Source organism: Vipera ursinii (genome assembly GCF_947247035.1).
Source record: "Vipera ursinii genome assembly, chromosome: 2".
In the NCBI taxonomy this organism is placed as follows: Eukaryota; Metazoa; Chordata; class Lepidosauria; order Squamata; family Viperidae; genus Vipera; species Vipera ursinii.
In genome coordinates, this window is record NC_139513.1 from 291,434,240 (window position 1) to 291,454,413 (window position 20,174).

Below are 20,174 nucleotides of genomic sequence, written 5' to 3' on the forward strand. Positions count from 1 at the left end.
GAGTATCAAAAATGATGAGTATCAAAGAAAATTTTCCCATCAAGAATAAGGTAGTGGCTGACACAAGGCAGCCGACATCGACAAGTTCTGGCTTGTAGATTGAAAACCAAACAAACAATAAGTACCGGGACAACATTTTCCGGTCAAAATGCATTGAGTATCAAATTCAATGAGTTTCAAAGCACTTGAGTACTGAGGTGCCACCGTACTCTTTGCAGAAGCAATCATAAAGAATGAAAATCAGAAAGAAAGAAAGAAAGAAAGAAAGAAAGAAAGAAAGAAAGAAAGAAAGAAAGAAAGAAAGAAAGGAGAGGGAAGGAGGGAGGGAGGAAAAGAAGGAGCAACAGAAGGAAGGAAGGAGAGAAGGAAGGAAGAAGGTGAGAGGGAGGGAGGAAGGGAAGGAAGGAAGGAAAAAAAGAAAGAAAGAAAAAAGGAGGGAGGGAGGGAGGGAAAAGAAAGAAAAAAAAGAAAGAAAAAGAAAGAAAGAAAGAAAGAAAGAAAGAAAGAAAGAAAGAAAGAAGAAAGGAAGAGAGGGAAGGAGGGAGGGAGGGAGGAAAAGAAGGAGCAACAGAAGGAAGGAAGGAGAGAAGGAAGGAAGAAGGTGAGAGGGAGGGAGGAAGGGAAGGAAGGAAAAAAGAAAAAGAAAGAAAGAAAGAAAGAAAGGAGGGAGGGAGGAAGGGAAAAGAAAGGAAAAAAAGAAAGAGAAAGAAAGAAAGAAAGACAAAGGAAGGAAGAAAGAAAGAAAGAAAGACAAAGGAAGGAAGACAGAAAGAGAGAAAGAGAGAAAGAAAGAAAGAAAGAAAGAAAGAAAGAAAGAAAGAAAGAAAGAAAGCTATATATTATAAATCAAAGCAAAGCAAATCACCATGAAAGAAAACAGAAGCTGGAACGGAATAAGTGATAAACCAGTTTGGACACTGCTCAAGAATGGAATCTACTGCCCAAAATCCACAGTGTAGGTTCTCTTAAATAAGCTTTCAGACTTGCAATAAATCATTGCAAAATACGGAAGCAACATCTGCCAGAAATAACAAGAAGACCAAGCAAGATTTCCAGTCAACAATGATTAGTGTTTTGTTTTTTTTGCTTTGTATCTTGTCCTCTGCAGCCTGGTCTGCCCGTTTTGTCATTTTTGGCATCATTTTCCCCCTCTAATTTTAGTTGCAGTTTTTAAGTTTCATTAATCATTTGATGTTACAACAAGCCTATGTTGCTTCTCTCTATAAATAGTTCAGAGCAACTTTCAAAACATAGTAATATATACTTTATACATTTACTATAAAATATAGAATATATATCCACTCAAGGTCAAAATGATAAAATAAGGGTATCATAATTAAAACAAATACTGAAGCCGATTTTAAGCAGCAAAGCTGTTTCAGAATGAAAAGCTGGGCAATTTTCAGCAATGCTGCTAAAGATGGGAGTCAAATACCACTTGTGAGCTACAATTTTTCCCCAAGCCTCAAAAATTAGCCGTCTGAATATTGAAACTCTAACATCACGGTTTGAACCTTTTTATTATAATAAGGTAATCACTGCTATTGGAATAATCTGGCTATGGTTTTTATTACTAAACCATTACAGGCTTAGATCCACATATTTAAGCAAGGATAAGGGAGTATGGTTAAGTCAGAAAGAAACTTCGATGCTTCAGTGGTTTCTAAGTTACCGTGATCTGCAGTTAAACTGATATCGAAAACTTTCAAGAGAGGGAAACAGAGCAAACATCCATCTTTATTGTGCCATGCATAAATGATTATTCTTTATTTCAAATATTTCTCGGCCACCCCCATTGCATCATATCGGTTTCCAGGCTGGTATATTCGAACACAGTGGAAAGATTCGGCCACTATAACAAGAGATAAAGAAGAAATATTGCCAGACTGAGAAGTTACTCAAAAAAAACCTCAATGCCTAAGTAGGATCCATAGGGGAGGACAGGCAGTCCTCGACTTACAACAGTTCGTTTAGTGACGGTTTGAAAGTTACAACGGCACTGAAAAAAAATGACATGATCATTTGTCACACAACCATTGTAGCACCCCGGGGGGGGGTGGTGGGGTGGTGTCACATGATCAAAATTCAGACACCTGGCAACTGGTCCATATTTATGACGGCTGCAGTGTCCCAGGGTCATGCGATCCCCTTGTGACCTTCTGAAAGGCAATGTCAATGGGGAACCCAAGCTTCACTTAACAACGGCGTGGCTAACTTAACAACTGCAGGGATTCACTTAACAACTGAGGGTAAGACAGGCAGTAAAGTGGGGCCAAATTCCCTTAACATCTGTCTCACTTAGCAACAGAAATTTTGGGATGCATTGTGGTCAGAAGTCAAGGATTACCTGCACTTATATATACACGCATACGTAGAAGATAAAGGACAAGAGGGACGCCTGTTTCCTTCCCAAAACATCTGGCACAACTAGTACACCGGCAGGAGAGAAAATTTTCTCCTTTGTCATCTGACACAAACCCGGATAAGAAACTGCCCCTCATTAACTTTAGAGATTAAAGAAAAAGAGCATTTAGTCTACTATAGAACCTGGAATAAATTTTATCAATGGCTAGACAAACGAATTAGAGAGAAAGGAATGTGATACTTATTTTTGACCTTATTCTACTAAGAAAAATATTATAGATTGAAAATTTAACATTGTTTACTATAATTTGCTATAAATCCCATCAATAAATAAATAAATTTGCTATATCTATTATTGTTATCAATCATTATTCTTACTACCTCTATTGATATATATCAACCCAGACAAGATGCTATTTGCTAAATATTGAATGTAATCGGGGGAAACCCCAACCCCTCCTCCAACTTTCCCGCTATCCCAACCCCACACCCTATCCCTTCATTTTCCTCCCCACCCTTATAAAAATCCAATAAAATTTACATTAAAAAAAAGAAACTGCCACTCATCCACACAGAAACAGACAGGGGTATCCCTCGACTCAACAACAGTTGAACCCAAATTTCCGTTGCTAAGCAAGGCAGTGGTTTAAGTGAGTTTTGCCCGATTTTGCAACCTTTGTGCTGCACTTCTTAAGCAAATAACTGCGGTTCCTAAGCGAATCATGCGGTCATTAAGCGACTCCGGCTTCCCTCATTGACTTTGCTTATTGGAAGCTGGCTGGGAAGGATGCAAATGGCAACTACATGATACCTGGACATGCAACTGCCCTAAATATATGCCACTTTGCCAAGGGCCTCAATTTTGGTCACGTGACCACGAGGTTGAGACAATAGTTGTTAAGTGGGAAAAATGGTCATCAGTCATTCCCCCTGCCCCCCTGTGCTGTTGTAACTACAGTCATTAAACTAATGGTTATAAGGGGAGGACCACTTGAATGCTACAGGGAGAAAGACCTCAATCTAATGGCTTCTACTGCTATGCCCAAACCTAGAAGAGTCATCTGGAAGAGCCAGAGGGGCAGCATACAAATTTAATAAATAAATACCCACGCATCAGTCAAAGGTTTGCACTCTGAGAGAGGAGAAGCAGCATCTCACTGAGAAATCCTTGCAAGGTGGGAAAATGTGATCTGTAATGCAGAGAAAAGACAAGGACAGAATTCCACCCCCACCCACGCCCGTGTTTAGAAGACCTCGTTGTTGTTGTTGTTGTTAGCTGCGAAGTCGTGTCCGACCCATCGCGACCCTATGGACAACCTTCCTCCAGGCCTTCCTGTCCTCTACCATCTTCTGGAGTCCATTTAAGCTCATGCCTACTGCTTCAGTGACTCCATCCAGCCACCTCATTCTCTGTCGTCCCCTTCTTCTATTGCCCTCAACCTTTCCCAGCATTAGGCTCTTCTCCAGTGAGTCCTTCCTTCTCATTAGGTGGCCAAAGTATTTGAGTTTCAGCTTCAGGATCTGGCCTTCTAAAGAGCAGTCAGGGTTGATCTCCTCTAGGACTGACCGGTTTGATCGCCTTGCAGTCCAAGGGACTCGCAGGAGTCTTCTCCAGCACCATAGTTCAAAGGCCTCAATTCTTTGGTGCTCAGCCTTTCTTATGGTCCAACTTTCACAGCCATACATTGCAACTGGGAAGACCATAGCCTTGACTATACGCACTTTTGTTGGCAGGGTGATGTCTCTGCTTTTTAGTGTGCTGTCTAGATTTGCCATGGCTTTCCTTCCCAGGAGCAAGCGTCTTTTAATTTCTTGGCTGCAGTCCCTGTCTGCAGTGATCTTGGAGCCCAGGAAAATAAAATCTGTCACTACCTCCATTTCTTCCCCATCTATTTGCCAGGAATTGAGAGGGCCAGATGCCATGACCTCGCTGCCTTGCAAAGGGCAGAGAACTTCCTACGGGGGGAGGGGCGGGGGAGAGACAAGGAACTTTATGAGGAAATACACCTTTTACAAGTAATCCTTGACTTACGACCACAATACAGCCCCAAATTTCTCTTGCCAAGTGAGATAGCTAAGTGAGCTTTGTCCCATTTTACGACCTTTCTTGCCACTGTTGTTCAGCGAATCACTGCAGCTGTTAAGTTAATCACACGGTTGTTAAATGAATCCGGCTTCCCCCTTGACTTTGCTTGTCAGAAGGTCGCAAAAGGAGATCACATGACCCCGGGACACTCCAACCATCATAAACTAGTCAGTTGCCAAGCATCCGGATTTTGATCATGTGAACATGAGGACACTGCAATGGTGGGAAAGGGTCCTAAGCCACTTTTGCCAGTGCAGTTGTAACTTTGAAGGGTCCCTAAATGAAATGTCGTAAGTCGAGGATTACCTGTGTACAGTGGTACTAATGTTTTCTTGCACACATGGCATTACCAACCTAGGTAACATCATCAAGGCTTGTGATGGGCTGCATTGGCAACAGTGTCCCTAGCACGGCAAGACAAGAAATAAGACAAGACACAGAAGGCAAGGCAAGAAGTACTGGATGAAAACAAACCAAGGAGAGAAGAAATCTGGAATTAAGGAGAAACTTCCTGACAGAACAACCAGCGGAATGGCTTGCCACCAGAAGTGCTCCATCACTGGAGGCTTTCAGAAAGAGCCTGGACAGCCATTGGTGCAGGGTCCCCTGCTTGAGCAGGGGGTTGGACTAGAAGACCTCCAAGGTCCCTTTCAGCTCTATTCTGATTGATGGGAACGATCAGCCTGGCCTGGAAAGCAGCCCAAGGCGCCTCCCGCTCCTCCATTTGGGATTCAACCCAACCAGCTCGGCTTCTGCATCTTGAACCGGTCTCCACCAAAGCCCTCCTTTGGATGCCCAGGCAAGGCAGGCAGAGAATGCGCCCCCGCCATTTCAACTTGGGAGTCCTCCTAGATTCACAGCTTTCCTTGGAAGACCACATAACATCTGTGACTAGGGGAACCTTTGCCCAGGTTCACCTGGTGCGCCAATTACGGCCCTATCTAGACTGAGATGCCCTACGTACGGTCAACCATGCACTCGTGACCTCTCGTCTGGACTGCTGCAATGCTCTTTACATGGGGCTACCCTTGAAAACCATTCGGAGGCCCCAACTGGTACAGAATGCAGCCGCGAGAGTTGTGTTGGGAGTCTCCCGATACTCCCATGTTACACCTCTACTCCGTGAACTGCATTGGCTCCCAGTTATCCTCCGGGTAAGATTCAAGGTGCTGGTAATGGTTTTCAAAGCCCTACATGGCATGGGTCCGGAGTACCTCAGGAATCACCTGCTACCAGCGTCAACGTCCCTCCGTCCAGTGCGCTCCCACAGAGAGGGCCTCCTCAGGGTGCCGCCGTTCGGAGAATGCCGTCTGGTGGCTCCCAGGGGGAGGGCGTTCTCTGTGGGCGTGCCTGACCTATGGAACCGTTTACCGGTTGAGCTCCTGATGGCTCCCGACCTTCACTCCTTCCGACGCGACCTACAAACACATCTCTTTAAGCAATCCGGTCTGGTCTGATGGGTTCTTTTGTAATTATTATCTTAAGGTAACTATCTTCTACATTTGGGCTAAATTAGGGTTTAATTTATTTTCAGTATCTATATTTGTACATTCTATTATTTATGTCCCTGTTCACCGCCCTGAGTCCTTAGGGAGAAGGGCGGTACACAAATCAAATAAATAAATAAATAAATAAATAAATAAATAAATAAATAAACAAACCCCAGGCCGGGCGGGGAAGAAGAGGGCAGCGGGTCCAAACGCGGGATGCCACGGGCGAGGCTCTGGGGTGGGTGTGGGTGGGTGGGAAGGAGGAGGTGAGGCGGAGAGAAGGGGATCCGAGCCTCCCACCCCTCCCCTCCCCTCCCTTCCTATCCCCTCCCCTCTGGGAAAGCCACCAGCTGCTGTGCGCTGCTCTTGGTTGGAGCGGAGCCGCGTTCAGCACCAGGGCGGCGGACAGCTCCCCGGGAAGGGAGGGGGGAGAGCGAGGGAGACCCGCGGGGAAGAGAGGGTGACGTCATCGGCCTCCCCCCCCCTCCCGCCGGAGCTGCACTGGCGGGTCCTGCCCAACCGGGGGCGCCTGGCGGGGGGGAGGGAGGGAGGGGAGGCAGCGGGGGGGGTCAGCTTTTCCTTCCCTCCCCCCCCCCCGTCACTCACCAACGGCTGCATCTCGGCGCGCACGGCGGGCACCTGGAAGCGGTCGATCTCCTCCATCATGGTGCCGGCGGGCCGAAGAGAAGGAGGGAGGGACCGGGAAGAAGGCCTCGGCAGCCTCACTGAGGCCGGGGATCGCCCGCCGCCGCCGCCGCCGCCGCCCGCCTCATCCCGCCACCAGAGCCGGAGCCGCCCGCCGCCGTGACTCAGCCCCCCGCCCTGCCCCGGCTGCCCTGCTCGCTGACGCCACTGCGCGTGCGCCGACGCAGCCCGCAGGGAGGGGGAGAGGGAGCAGAGCGCGCCTGCGCAGCGCCCGGCGCTCGAAGCGGCGCCCGGCTCGCCTCATTTGCATAGTCATGAGGGGGCGGGGAGGCCTCCCTCCTCGCGGGTGGATCCGCTCGGGATGAGGTTCGCTTTGTTTTTTCCCCCCTCCCGTCCCGTCTCGCCACTTTTTCAACCCACTCAAGAGGGCTCCCCGTGGCCCGAAGTCCTCGCTGGGGAAGGAAAACAGAAAAGCGGGGGGGGAAAGACGAGGGGCGGAAAGCGAGGGAAAGATGGCAGCGCTGTGCCTTAGATCGAGGGCCCTTCTCGCCTTCAGCAGCGGCCTCTATGGTAGCTTCCGGTGGGTTGCCAGGGCTGCCGGAGTCAACTTCCGGCAGCTGACGAGAAGGGTGATTAAAAAGGACGGCCGCGGCTGAGGGGGCCGCGCTGCTCTCGACATGCCTGGGAAGCATCTCTACCAGCGCAAGCAGGTAGGGGACGGGGGTGGGGGTGCGGGGGTGGGGTGCGTGACGTCTCCGTGACGCCATCGCGCCACCTGGTGACGTCATTCTGTTGGCGCACCAAAGGTTTCTCCAGTGGAGCCGCGGCTTCTCTGCCTCCGGAATGGAATGAACGGCCACGTAAAACCCTCGAGCCTTAAAAGCATCTTCTGCCCCAAAATCAGACCCCAGGAAAAATCTGTCTGTCTGACTGTCTGTCTATCAATCTATCTCTAATCACACACACACACACACAGAGACACACACACACAACATACATATCTATCTATCTATCTATCTATCTATCTATCTATCTATCTATCTATCCCTATCTATCTATCTATCTATCATCTATCATCTATCTATCTATCTGTCTATCTATCTCTATCATCTATCTATCTATCTCTATCTATCTCTATCTATCTATCATCTATCTATCTATCTATCTATCTATCTATCTCTATCATCTATCTCTCTCTCTATCTTCTTTCTTTCTTTCTTTCTTTCTTTCTTTCTTTCTTTCTTTCTTTCTTTCTTTCTTTCTTTCTTTCTTTCTTTCTTTCTTTCTTTCTTTCTTTCTTTCTCTATCATAAAATTTATTGACCACCCATCTGACCACAGAATAATTTGGAGAGGCTTACAATATTAATTGTACGATATTTACTAAATGTATAGGCTGCCCATTTCACTGTTGACTTTGGGTCAAAATGTCTGTGTCTTTCAATGCTCCTCCTCCTTTTGATGATTCCCTATCTGGTTTAAATCAGGCCGGGCTTTCCTGCTGGCCCCCTTTCCGCTTGAACCAGCAGTACCTCTTGGAGCATCTCTGTGCTGCCGCCTGTAAGGAGGCACAGAAATGGAACAAAAATGCAACACTTTTTCACTGGCCGTCCTGTCTAACCTGCCTAAAGCGATGAAGGGTGACCAAATCCCTTTCATCGCAACCCTCGTTGAAAATGAGTTGTTCACAAGGAAAGGAACGGCCTGGCAGGGGGTCCCTTTGAGGACTTCTGCGGTTGGAGAGTCACTGGCAGGCTGGACCACTTTTCACTTCTGCCCATCTTCAAGTCCAGCTGGATCCTGGCAGTCTTTGAAAGAGTTTCTAACCATCAATTCTTCCTGTAAGTCACATCTGAGGATAGCTGGATCGGCCTTTCCTTTGCACTGCAGTTACTGGTACTTCAGAGCATTGGTCAAGCTGTGGTCAATCCATGTCTTTAGGGGCAGCAGTACCTCAATTGGCAGCTACTGGCATCGGTAGTCCTCAACATGCAGCAGTTCATTTAGTGGCCGTTCAAAGTTACAACGGCACTGAAAAAAAGTGAGCGATGACCCTTTCTCATAATTACGACTTTTGTAGCATCACCATGATCATGGGATCGAAATTCAAATGCTTCGCAGCTGGTTCATACTTACGACCATTGCAGTGTCCCAAAGTCAAGTGATTCCCCTTTTGTAACCTTCCGATCAGCAAAGCCAATGGGGAGGCCATATTCACTTGACAACCGGATTAACTTATCAACTACAGTGATTCACTTAACAACGGTGGCAAGAAAGGGCATAAAATGGGACAAAGTTCAATTAGCAACAGCAATATGGAGCTCTGCTGTGGTCGTAAGTCGAGGACTGCCTGTAGCACGATGCCACCAAGAGCATTTTGCCACACCTGTTAAATAAGCAGAAGTGATGTGGGATTGTAAGCAATAAACCATGGCAAGGTTCTTAGCCCAGTGTTCCTTTGCCAAAATAGGAGCTGAGAGAGAAAGGGAGATTAATATTTATTTATGCATAAGTAAGAAGACATGAGGCAAGAAGACCCCTTTAAAAAAAAGAAAGAAACATTATTTACAGGTAGTCCACAACTTACAACCATTTATGTGATCAAAATTAGGGTGCTTGGCAACTGACTTGTGTTTATGACGGTTGCACTGTCCCAGGGTCACGTGATCACCAGTTGTGACCTTCCCAGCCGGCTTCTGGCAAGCACAGTCAACGGGGGAAGCCAGATTCGCCTAATGACTCATTCATAACTGCAGTGCTTCACTTAACAACCAGGGTTAAAAAAAATTGTAAAAGGTCACGCGATCGCCTTTTGCGACCCACTGACAAGCAAAGCCAATGGGAGAAGCCAGATTCCCTTAACAACCGTGTGACTATCTTCACAACTGCAGCGATCCGCTGAACAACTGTGGCAAGCAAGGTCGTAAAAGGGAGCAAAACTCGCTTAACAACTCTCTCACTTAGCAACTGAAATCTTGGGCTCAATTGTCGTAAGTCGAGGACTACCTGTATATAGTTTGAACAGACTGAGTTTGGAATGTGTTCCTTAATTGACCAGCCTCATTTGAGCCATCAAGCCTCTAGAGTAGGGGTCCCCAACTTACGGTCTGCGGCCTGGTGCTGGGACGCAGCTGTTGGCCACCGGGCCCTGGAAATAGCTGGTGAGCCCTGCCCCACTTGCGACCACACCACTGTGCAGGCACTAGAGGCCCCATTTGCGTATGTGCGGGGACACTAGCACCGCCACGAGCATCACGTGGACACTGGCGGCCTGTTTGTGTTTGCGGGTGTGCTAGCACGCATGCCATGGGGGGGGCTGGCCCATTTGCACATGTGCACAGGCATCCGTGCGCATGCCATGGGTGCACACAGCCCACTTGTGTCTGCACATGTGCCACCATTGTGCACTTGCGCATTTGCGCATGCATGCATGCATAGACCACGTGCGTGCACATTTCCCTGCAGTGATTCCCTTAACAACTGTTGCAAGAAAGGTCATAAAGAGAGGCAAAACTCACTTAACAAAATGTCCCACTTAGCAGCAGAAATGTTGGGCTCAATTGTGGTCATAAGTTGAGGACTATCTGTACTCAAAGACGATCCGTTCTCCTGCTCCCATTGTTACCGACCTTTATGGGGTTCGGGAGTAAATGTGAAGCTTGTCCATTGTGCTACTTGGAAAAAAAAGCAAAACCTTATGTTTATTTTGTTTCTCTGTTTTAACCGTAATTTAGCTTTTCGTCCTGTTATACCAGAGTTATTCCATCTGCTTTGTTCTCCCTGGATCGTCTTACCTTATTCGGACATAAAATCTCTCTTGTTTTGCCTGTTTTTTTTCTGTGCTATGAGGGCAGTTCTTCCCAGTGATTCCCAGAGGCCTCGTCACCACCAAATCCCTCCTTAATGCATTTCCGTAGGAAGAATTGTGCGAATGCATTATTAATCCAAAGCCTGTAATTAGCTAACAAGTGGGCAGTATATTTCAGAAACAGGTTTTTATAGATAGATTTTTTTAAAAAAAATCTCTCAAGCCTATAAGTAAAACTTTTATGTTACAATTCTATGCATATTTTATGAGAAGCCCTGTTGTGGGCTTTAAATGCTGTTAGCTCTTCGGAATAAAAAACAGGGTATGAGTAGAAATAGATGAAATTTACAGAGCCAATGGTATAGCTGACTTGCAGATATTCCAAGAAATATTTTCCTTCCGCAACCTAAGTCCAAGAAATGCTTTAATTCACGCAGATAGATAGTTGCAACTCAGACATTGCTTTTTCATTTTGGGGACAGACCTCCAGTCTGAAGTGGTATAGTTTCTCCTGCCTTAGCAGGGGATTGGACTAGAACAGAGGTCTCCAACTTTTCCAGAGGGAAAGAAAGCAGCTTCCAAATCGGCGCACGCGTGCGCAGACAGGCACACCAGCGCAGCACTAGCAGCCCCGTTCGCACATCTGCAAATGGGCCGCGCATACCCGCCCGATGCTAGCGGTCCCATTCACACCCGCTCGCATGGGCAAATGGGGCTGCGGGTGCTAGCGTGAATGTGGGGGGGGGGGAGTGGCCACCCATTGCCGTGGCCCGCTGTCCAAGAGGCCGTAGCCCGGTAGTGGGCCGTGGCCCATAGTTTGGGGACCCCTGGTGTAACGTATTACACCTGGACTAAAAGATCTCCAAAGTCCCTTCCAACTCTATTATTCTGTTCCATTCCATTATCCATTATTCCATCCCTCCTCCACTCCAGGGGGAGGGCGTTCTCTGTGGGTGCGCCTGACCTGTGGAGCCGTTTACCGGTTGAGCTCCGGATGGCTCCCGACCTTCGCTCCTTCCGACGCGACCTAAAAACCTATTTGTTTGAACTAGCCGGCCTGGTCTGATGGGTTTTGTTTTAATTGTTGTTTTAATGTAATTTCTTTTCTGCATTTGGGCACCAGGGTTTAATTTGTTTTTAATTTCTTTATTTTGGGTATTTTGGTATTTATGTCCCTGTTCCACCGCCCTGAGTCCTTCGGGAGAAGGGCGGTATACAAATCAAATCAAATCAAATCAATCAATCAATCAATCAATCAATCAATCAATAAATATTATATTGCCCTGTCCTGTCCTAGATTATTTTCTGTTCTAGTTTCCCCCCCGCCCTGTACTTAGAATAGAATAGAGTTGGAAGGGACCTCAGAGGTCTTCTAGTCCAGCCCCCTTCTCAAGCAGGAGAACCTATACCATCTCAGACAGGTGATCGTCCAGTCTCTTCTTAAAAAGCTCCTGTAATGGAGCACCCACAATTTCTAGGGGTAAGCTGTTCCACGGGTTGATAGTCCTCACTGTCAGGACGTTTCTCCTTAATTCCAGGTTGCTTCTCTCTTTGGTCAGTTTCCAACTGTTGCTTCTTGCCCCATTGACTTTGCTTGTCCAAAGGTCGCAAAAGGGGATCGCATGACCCCGGGATGCTGCAACGGTCATAAATACGAGTCAGTTGCCAAGCATCCCAATTTTGATCATGTGACCATGGAGATGCTGCAAGGGTTGTAAGTGTGAAAAACGGTCATAAGTCACTTTTTCCCAGTGCCGTTGTACTGGGTCAAACGGTCGCTAAACGAACTGTTGTAAGTCGAGGACTAGCTGTAATGTGTCTAATTTCCCCTGCTTTTTTTTTAAGACACCTTCTCCATTGCTCACAGTAACACAGAAATTAGCTGGTCCTCAACTTACAACCATTTGTTTAGGGACTGGTCATAGTTACAACGGCACTGAAAAAAAAGTGACTTCTGACTGGTCCTCACGCTTAACAGTGGTTGCAGCATCCGCATAATCACATGATCAAAATTTGGGGTCTTGCAACTGGCATGTGGTTAACAACGGTTGCGGTGTCCTAGGGTCCTATGATCTCCATTTGTGACCTTCCCAGCTGGCTTTCAACCCGCAAAGACAGATGGGATTTAAGAAGGAATGTCAGAATGGGAGAGTTAAAAGCCACCCTAGCATAATTCTCTTCCTAACGTTTTTAGCGAGGAGAAAATATTTTCTGATTTAAACCCAGGGAAAGTGTAACTCACAAAGAATAGTTACAGAAGGTTTGTAAAACGGCTAGAATATTTAGGGCGGAACCCCCAGCAGTTGTATAGATAGAAGGATACACTGGGTATTTGGCCCCGGGGTAGGGAACTCGGTCTTGGCCACGGACTTAGTATCCAGAACATACTTTTCAATACAAAACTTTATGGCAATGGTCTATTATAGGGAGGGGGGTTTCAACCTTGGCCACTTTAAGCCCTGTGGATTTCAACTCCCAGAATTCCTCAGCCAGCAGAGCTTGTGGGATCATCCACAGATGTTATCCTGGAATCCTACAGCTTTGTCCCATGCCTAGTTGGCACTAGTGCCAACCTATATGGGCAGAAAATGCAGGGATGAACTATCAGCACCCAAGAGAGAAGGAGGAAGTATTTCACTGTTTTCCATTGGGCAGAAAACACTGTAAGAGGGAATGGCATGGCATGGCATGGCATGACAGAGAAGAGAAGAGAAGAGAAGAGAAGAGAAGAGAAGAGAAGAGAAGAGAAGAGAAGAGAGAATAGAGCAGGGGTCCCAAACCTATGGGCCGCGACCCGCAGCCCACTACAGGGCCGTGGCCTCTTGGCCAGCAGGCTGTGGCAAAGGCTGGCTGGTGCGCGCACGTGTACGCATGCACTCCTCCCAACTCGTGCTACCACCCACAGCCCCGTTTGAGTGTGGGTGCAGATGGGTCCAGTAGCACTGGGCGGGTGTGCGTGGTTCATTTCGCATGCACAAATGGGACCGCTAGCACTGGGTGGGTGGGTGTGGCCCTTTGCAAATGCACAAACAGGGCCCCTAGTGCCGTGTGTGTGTGTGTGTGTGTGGCCTGTTTGCGCAAGCATGAACGAGGCCGCTAGTGCCAGTAGCGCTGGGCAGGTGTCTGTGGCCCACTTCCACAGCCACAAATGGAGCCGCTAGCACTGGGCGGGCAGGTAAAGCCCATTTGTGCATGCATGAATGGAGCTGCTAGTGCCGTGCTGGTGTGTGCAGCCCTGTTTGTGTGTCCACGTGCACACCAATGGAGAAGCTGCTCTCCTTCCCTCTGGGCTGCGAGCCCAGAGAGGTTGGAGACCTCTGGAATACACTATAGACCAGAGTAGAATAAATATTGGGGGGGAAAAACTAGAACAAAAAATAATCCAGGACAGGACAATATAATATAATGGAATGGAATGGAACAGAATAATAGATTTGGAAGGGACCTCGGAGATCTTCTAGTCCAGGGCCCCCCCAAGCTATGGGCCGTGGCCCACTACTAGACTATGGCCTCTTGGCCAGCAGGTCATGGCAATGGCTGGCAGGTGGGCACACTTGTATGCATGCACTCCCCCCCACTCGCGCTAGCACCCACAGCCCCGTTTGCGCTTGCGTGCAGGCGCGAACGGGACTGCTAGCACCGTTTGGGTGTGCGCAGCCCGTTTCTGCAAGGGCGAATGGGGTCACTAGTGACGGGCGGGTGTGCGCAGCCCATTTGCACATGCGGGAATAGGGACACTAGTGCCGCACTGCTGCATGTGGTCCTGTTTGCGCGCGCACCCGTGCGCACCCATTTATAAACTGCTCTCCTACCCTCCAGGCTGTGAGCGTGGAAAGATTGGAGACCTCTGGGCTAACTTAACCGCTGCAGTGATTCACTGGATAACGGTGGCAAGGAAAGTCATAAAATGGGGCGACATTCATTTAATAAATGTCTCAATTAGCAGCAGCAACTTCAGGCTCAATTGTGGTTGTAACCCAAGGACTACCTGTTCTGCTTTCCACATATCAGCCCTGCTTGTTGCTGCCAGAAAAGTATTGGTTGAGGTGAGCTGGTAGTAGATCATAGAATGAAATACTTTAGGAATATTTCTGTGGAATGAATTGTGAGCTTTTAGCAGGCCTCGCCATTTTGATGATCGCTGATCTCACGCAAAAAAATAAATTACGATTTTATTTTCTCTTCTCTCTAGAGTCAAATTGGAATTCGACCTTCAAAATCAACTACCAGGAAAAGGGTAAACTGTTTACATTTTAAGTGCATTTTTCTTTGAAGTCACCGCAACAATCTCTATGGATTTTTTTTTTCTTCAAGTACGTTTGGCTTTGTGGTCTAACTCTCCGAATGTAGACCACCAAAAAGAAAAGAAAACTGAATTAGATTGTTTATGCACAGATCTTTCTCTGTCCCACGTAAATAAACTCGGGAATAAGCCTCGTAGGTTCCAAGTTAACAAAAATAATTGGATGAGCAATAAATGTACATATTCAAGTCTGACCTTTAAGCACAATCCATTGGACGCATTTTGGAGATTGAGCGATATTATTAGTTCTACATTGTTATGGCAGCTGAATTCTTTTTAATCAGATTTCCAGAAGGGTCGAAAAAGTCAAAGAGACAATTGCAGTAGAGAGATCCTGTCCTCTACCATCTTCTGGAGCCCATCTAAGCTCACGCCTACGGCTTCAGTGACTCCATCCAGCCACCTCATTCTCTGCCGTCCCCTTCTTCTATTGCCCTCAATCTTTCCCAGCATGAGGCTCTTCTCCAGTGAGTCCTTCCTTCTCATTAGGTGGCCAAAGTATTTGAGTTTTAGCTTCAGGATCTGGCCTTCTAAAGAGCAGTCAGGGTTGATCTCCTCTAGGATGCAAATTATTCAAATTGCTAATAAAGAATTTGGGAGGCTGAGATGGCCATTTTGAACTCTTTATGTTCTCATCAGTCAGTCATACCCTTTATCTGAGATTCGAACCTGGGCTGATTATATATTAGGCAGTGTTTTAACTTCCTGAGCCACAGGTTCTTTCTCTCTTTTTATTAGCTAGAAGGCAAGGCAAATATATGTTAAGTATTTGTCAAGGCTTTTTTGAAAGCACCTTGCTACTTAACTCTTTCATTCCTGTTTTGTCCTGTCTCAAGGCTTATCTACAGGATATAGTCAACTTATGACAGCTCATTATTTGTGCAAATTATTCAAATTGCTAATAAAGAATTTGGGAGGCTGAGATGGCCATTTCGAACTCTTTATGTTCTCATCAGTCAGTCATACCCTTTATCTGAGATTCGAACCTGGGCTGATTATATATTAGGCAGTGTTTTAACTTCCTGAGCCACAGGTTCTTTCTCTCTTTTTATTAGCTAGAAGGCAAGGCAAATATATGTTAAGTATTTGTCAAGGCTTTTTTGAATAATTTGCACAAATAATGAGCTGTCATAAGTATATATATGTTTTCTGATGTGGATCTTTGGTCATTCGGGTTTTTCCCCATGTAGAATTGAAGGTATAAGAGCAACGTTTTGACGAAATCTTATCCGTCATCCTCAGGCTGGTGGCTTCAGCTTCGTTCTTCTGGGAGAAGTGTGTGGTAGTGGCTGTTTGTTCCTCTTTTTTAAACTGTGTGTATGTGTATGTGTATGTATATGTATATATATGTACATATATATGTGTATATATATGTATATATATATCAGATGATACTAAGCTGGCAGGAATAGCCAACACCCTAGATCAGGGGTCAGCAACTTGAAACTGTGAAAGAGCCACTCGGAACCGGTTCCCTCACAAAAGGAAAAACTGGGAGCCGCAAAAAATGTGTGCACATGCGCGTACATGTGTGCATGCGCAGAACAGGGTTTGAAGAGTGGAGCCAAGGCGAGATATGCACCTACCCTGCATATTTGAATTGATTGGTTGAACTTTTTTAGTCCCATTTTTTTTTGGACTGCACATGGCAGAGGACTGGGAGCCGCAGGAGACGGCTGAAAGAGCCGCATGCGGCTCCGGAGCCGCGGGTTGCAGACCTGTGCCCTAGATGATAGGCTCAAGATCCAGATGGATCTTGACAGACTTGAACACTGGGCCCTGTCTAACAAAATGAAATTCAGTGTAGAGAAAAGTAAAGTCTTACACTTAGGCAAGAAAAACCAAAAGTACACATATAGACTGGGTGAAACCAGGCTTAATAGCAGTAACGGTGAGAGGGATCTTGGAGTCTCAGTGGACGATCAATTAAATATGAGCCAACAGTGTGGGGCGGCAGCCAAAAAAGGCAATGCAATCCTAAGTTGCATTAACAGAGGGATTCAGTCAAGATCACGTGAGGTACTAAAACCACTCTATAAAGCCTTAGTAAGGCCACACCTAGAGTACTGCAACCAGTTTTGATCTCCACGCTATAAAAAAAAGATGTTGAGCCTCTAGAGAAGAGCAACAAAGATGATTAGGGGACTGGAGGTTAAAACACATGAAGAACGGTTACAGGAACCGCGCATAGGTAGTCTAGTGAAGAGAAGGACCAGGGGAGACAGGATAGCAGTTTTCCAATATTTGAGGTGCTGCCACAGAGAGCAATTGGGCCAACCTATTTTCCAAAGCACCTGAAGGCCAGACAAGGAACAAGGGATGGAAACTGATCAAGGAGAGATTCAGCCTAGGGAATAAGGAGAAATTTTCTGACTGCCATCTGTCAGAAATGGTGTAGGGTCTCCTGTTTGGGCAAGGGGTTGGACCTCTGTCACTGATAATGTTACGTAGTTAGGTCATGAAACGTCTGCAAGAAAGCAACCCAGCTCAGGGAGCACCAAGGAGCTCACCTGTTTAACCTTGAGCTCTAAATATTCAGGATCCAAGTAGGCTGCCTTCAAATGGCGTGCTAAATCTTACAAAGTGGATTACCTTTGGCCAAGTGTTTTGACGCTGAAGGTCTTCCCTACAGAACCTGATCTACTTTGATGCGCTCTTCAGAACTCTCCCGTGCCTTCTAAAAAAAAAGTCCTTCTTAACTCCGTAGCCCATGAGCAAATGAAGCAATATGTTACAATCGCTCTCGAGGCTCCGGGATTCATTCCCCAGCACTGTCGTGTCAGCCTGAACATACGGTTGCAAGATTCGCCCCGAAACCCCTGAAGATTCTGTGCTAGCTTTGTGTGAAGCTGGGACAATGAGTGGGGCAGTCCTTTGATTGATATTCCCTCCATCCCCGTGGAGGGAAGGCAGGCAGGCAGAGAGTGATCTAATTACTGCAGAGGCTATCCCCACATGACAGACAGTTTTAAGCAAAGCTCCTGGGAGGATTAGATTGAAGAGGAAAATAGATGTACTTGAAATTCTGCTCAGGGTAGCCTTCGTGAACAAGTGGACAGTTGCCTCCAGCCCCTGAGCTTGTCTTAATCAATGCCTCACGTCACTAGGAGTAGAAATTTAAATTCATCGGTTCCTCTTGTTACCAGAATGCAGAATATCGAAGTTGGAAGGGACCTTGGAGGTCTTCTAGTCTAATTCCCCCTGCTCAGGCAGGAGATCCTATACCAGAGGTCCCCATCCTTTTGAGCACCAGGAGAAAGGTTTTTCCACGGACCGGAGAGTGGGGTGGTTTTGCGTACCGCCTGCATCCCACAGATGGGGCTTGTTTGTGCGGACCGTTTGCTGGCATGCCGCGGTCTGGTACCGGTGCATGGACCGGGGATTGGGGGCCCCTGTCTTATACCATCCCAGACAAATGGCTGCCCAATCTCTTCTTAAAAACCTTCAGTGATCGAACACCCACAACTTCAGGAGGCAAGTTGTTCCACCGATTAATTGTTCTCATAACAGAATAACAGAGCTGGAAGGGAACTTGGAGATCTTCTAATCCAGTGATGGCGAACCTTTTAGAGACTGAGTGCCCAAACTGCAACCCAAAACCCGGGTGGGCGTGGCCCATTGGGTGGGTGTGGCCCATTGGGTGGGTGTGGCTGTGGTGGTAACGGCACACTGGGTGGGACTAAAAAGTTCAATCAATCAATTCCAACTTTGTGAGATCTTTTTTTTCCCCCGCGAGAAATTAAAATTGATTGGTTGATTGGAACTTTTTTTTGCATACGGCGGCAGAGTCCTAAAGTGAAAAGGGTTTATAAAACCCAGATGAAGGCCTAGGACTGGGGCGACGGCGCACATGCCCACAGAGAGGGCGATAGGTTCGCCACCACAATATCTAATCGAAGCCCCTGTTCAAGCCAGAGATCCTATACTATTTTGGACAAATGGCTGTCCAGTCTCTTCTTGAAAATCTCCACTGATGGAGCACGCACAACTTCTGGAGGCAAGTTATTCCACTGATTGATTGTTCTTGCTGTCGGGAAATTCCTCCTTAATTCCAGGTTGCTTCTCTCCTTGGTTAGTTTCCATCCATTGTTTCTTGTCCTGCCTTCTGGTGCTTTGGAATAGGTTGACCCATTCTTTGTGGCAACCCCTGAGGTATTGGAACACTGCTATCATGTCACCCCTCACCCTTCTCTTCATTAAACTAGCCATACCCAATTCTTGCAACCCTTCTTCGCATGTTTTAGTTTCCAGGCCTTTAATCAACTTAGTTGCTCTTCTCTGCCCTTTTTCCAAAGTCTCAATATCTTTTTTGTAATGTGGCAAAGAAAACTGGACACAGTACTCTAAGCGTGGCATTCAGTACAATAGAGGGCTGCCAGGAACGGTATTTTTCATGAAGAGAGTTTGTGTTAGGCTAAGTCCAGGACGAAAAAGATTCAGCATTCAGCAACTCGAGTGATGACAAACATCTGCAAACTTTAAATGCAATGGAGGCCAGTACTTTTCCTGCAGTCATGATTGTGTTCAAATCTATATCGGGCGCTGAATGGCTATTTGTGATGGCTCGCTGTTCCTGTTCATTAACTTTTATAGCTTGAATTTAACTATTTTTTTGCTTTAAGTCCCCAGGCTTGAATAAGACACCTGATCTGAAATTTGGGCAAAATATCTGAAGTGAAAAATATATAGAGAAGCACCAAGTATGGAGGCCAGGGATAGTATAGTCCAGGGGTAGGCAACCTTGGCTCTTTTATGACTCCTGGACTTCAACTCCCAGAATTCCTGAGCCAGCCATGCTGAGGGGAAAGGGAGAAGTTTCCAAGCTGAGCCGTGCTAGCTCAGGAATTCTGGGAGTTGAAGTCCACGAGTCATAAAAGAGCCAAGGTTGCCTACCCCTGGATAGTCTGAATTTTGTCTGAAATGGTACAGAGTCTCCTGCTTGAGCAGGGTGTTGGACTAGAAGACCTCCAAGGTCCCTTCCAACTGTACTCGGATTATTGGGATTTGCAAGTGAAGGGATAAAAAGTAGCTAACTCTAGAACAGGTGGCCTTTCAAGAAGAGATTGGAAAACTGTTTGGGATGGTATACGGCAGGGGTAGGCAACCTCGGCTCTTTTATGACTCATGGACTCCAACTCCCAGAATTCCTGAGCCAGCTATGCTGAGGAGAAAGGGAGAGGTTTCCAAGCTGAGCCATGCTGGCTCAGGAATTCTGGGAGTTGAAGTCCATGAGTCATAAAAGAGCCGAGGTTGCCTACCCCTGGTATAAGGACTCCTGCTCAAGCAGGGGTTGAACTAGAAGGCCTTCAAGGTCCCTTCTAGCCCGAGGATTCTATGGTTTCTATATGTTGTCTAGTTCGGCAATGAAACATCTGCAAGACAACATCCAGGCTCATAGAATAACAGGGACTGCATAGTAGTAGCAGTAGAAAAAAATTTTTATTAAGGAAAAGGCTTTCCTTGGCAAGTTGACATTATA

General features: G+C 46.7%; 2 protein-coding genes across 3 annotated transcripts in view; one reads left to right on the top strand and one right to left on the bottom strand.

Annotated features, from left to right (window-relative positions):
- The window catches only part of FAM219A (family with sequence similarity 219 member A), a 53,576-nt gene extending 46,810 nt beyond the window's left edge, over positions 1-6,766 (bottom strand). For both annotated transcript variants that reach the window (XM_083354911.1, XM_083354910.1), the window contains exon 1: positions 6,547-6,766. In XM_083354911.1, coding sequence (XP_083211037.1) covers positions 6,547-6,606 — 60 coding nt within the window. In that variant the 5' untranslated portion in view covers positions 6,607-6,766. The remainder of the gene's footprint in view (positions 1-6,546) is intronic.
- A 455-nt stretch (positions 6,767-7,221) lies between these two features.
- Positions 7,222-20,174, top strand: part of DNAI1 (dynein axonemal intermediate chain 1) — a 145,687-nt gene continuing 132,734 nt past the window's right edge. The window contains exons 1-2 of the mRNA XM_083351186.1: positions 7,222-7,295; positions 14,585-14,629. Coding sequence (XP_083207312.1) covers positions 7,263-7,295; positions 14,585-14,629 — 78 coding nt within the window. The 5' untranslated portion in view covers positions 7,222-7,262. The remainder of the gene's footprint in view (positions 7,296-14,584; positions 14,630-20,174) is intronic.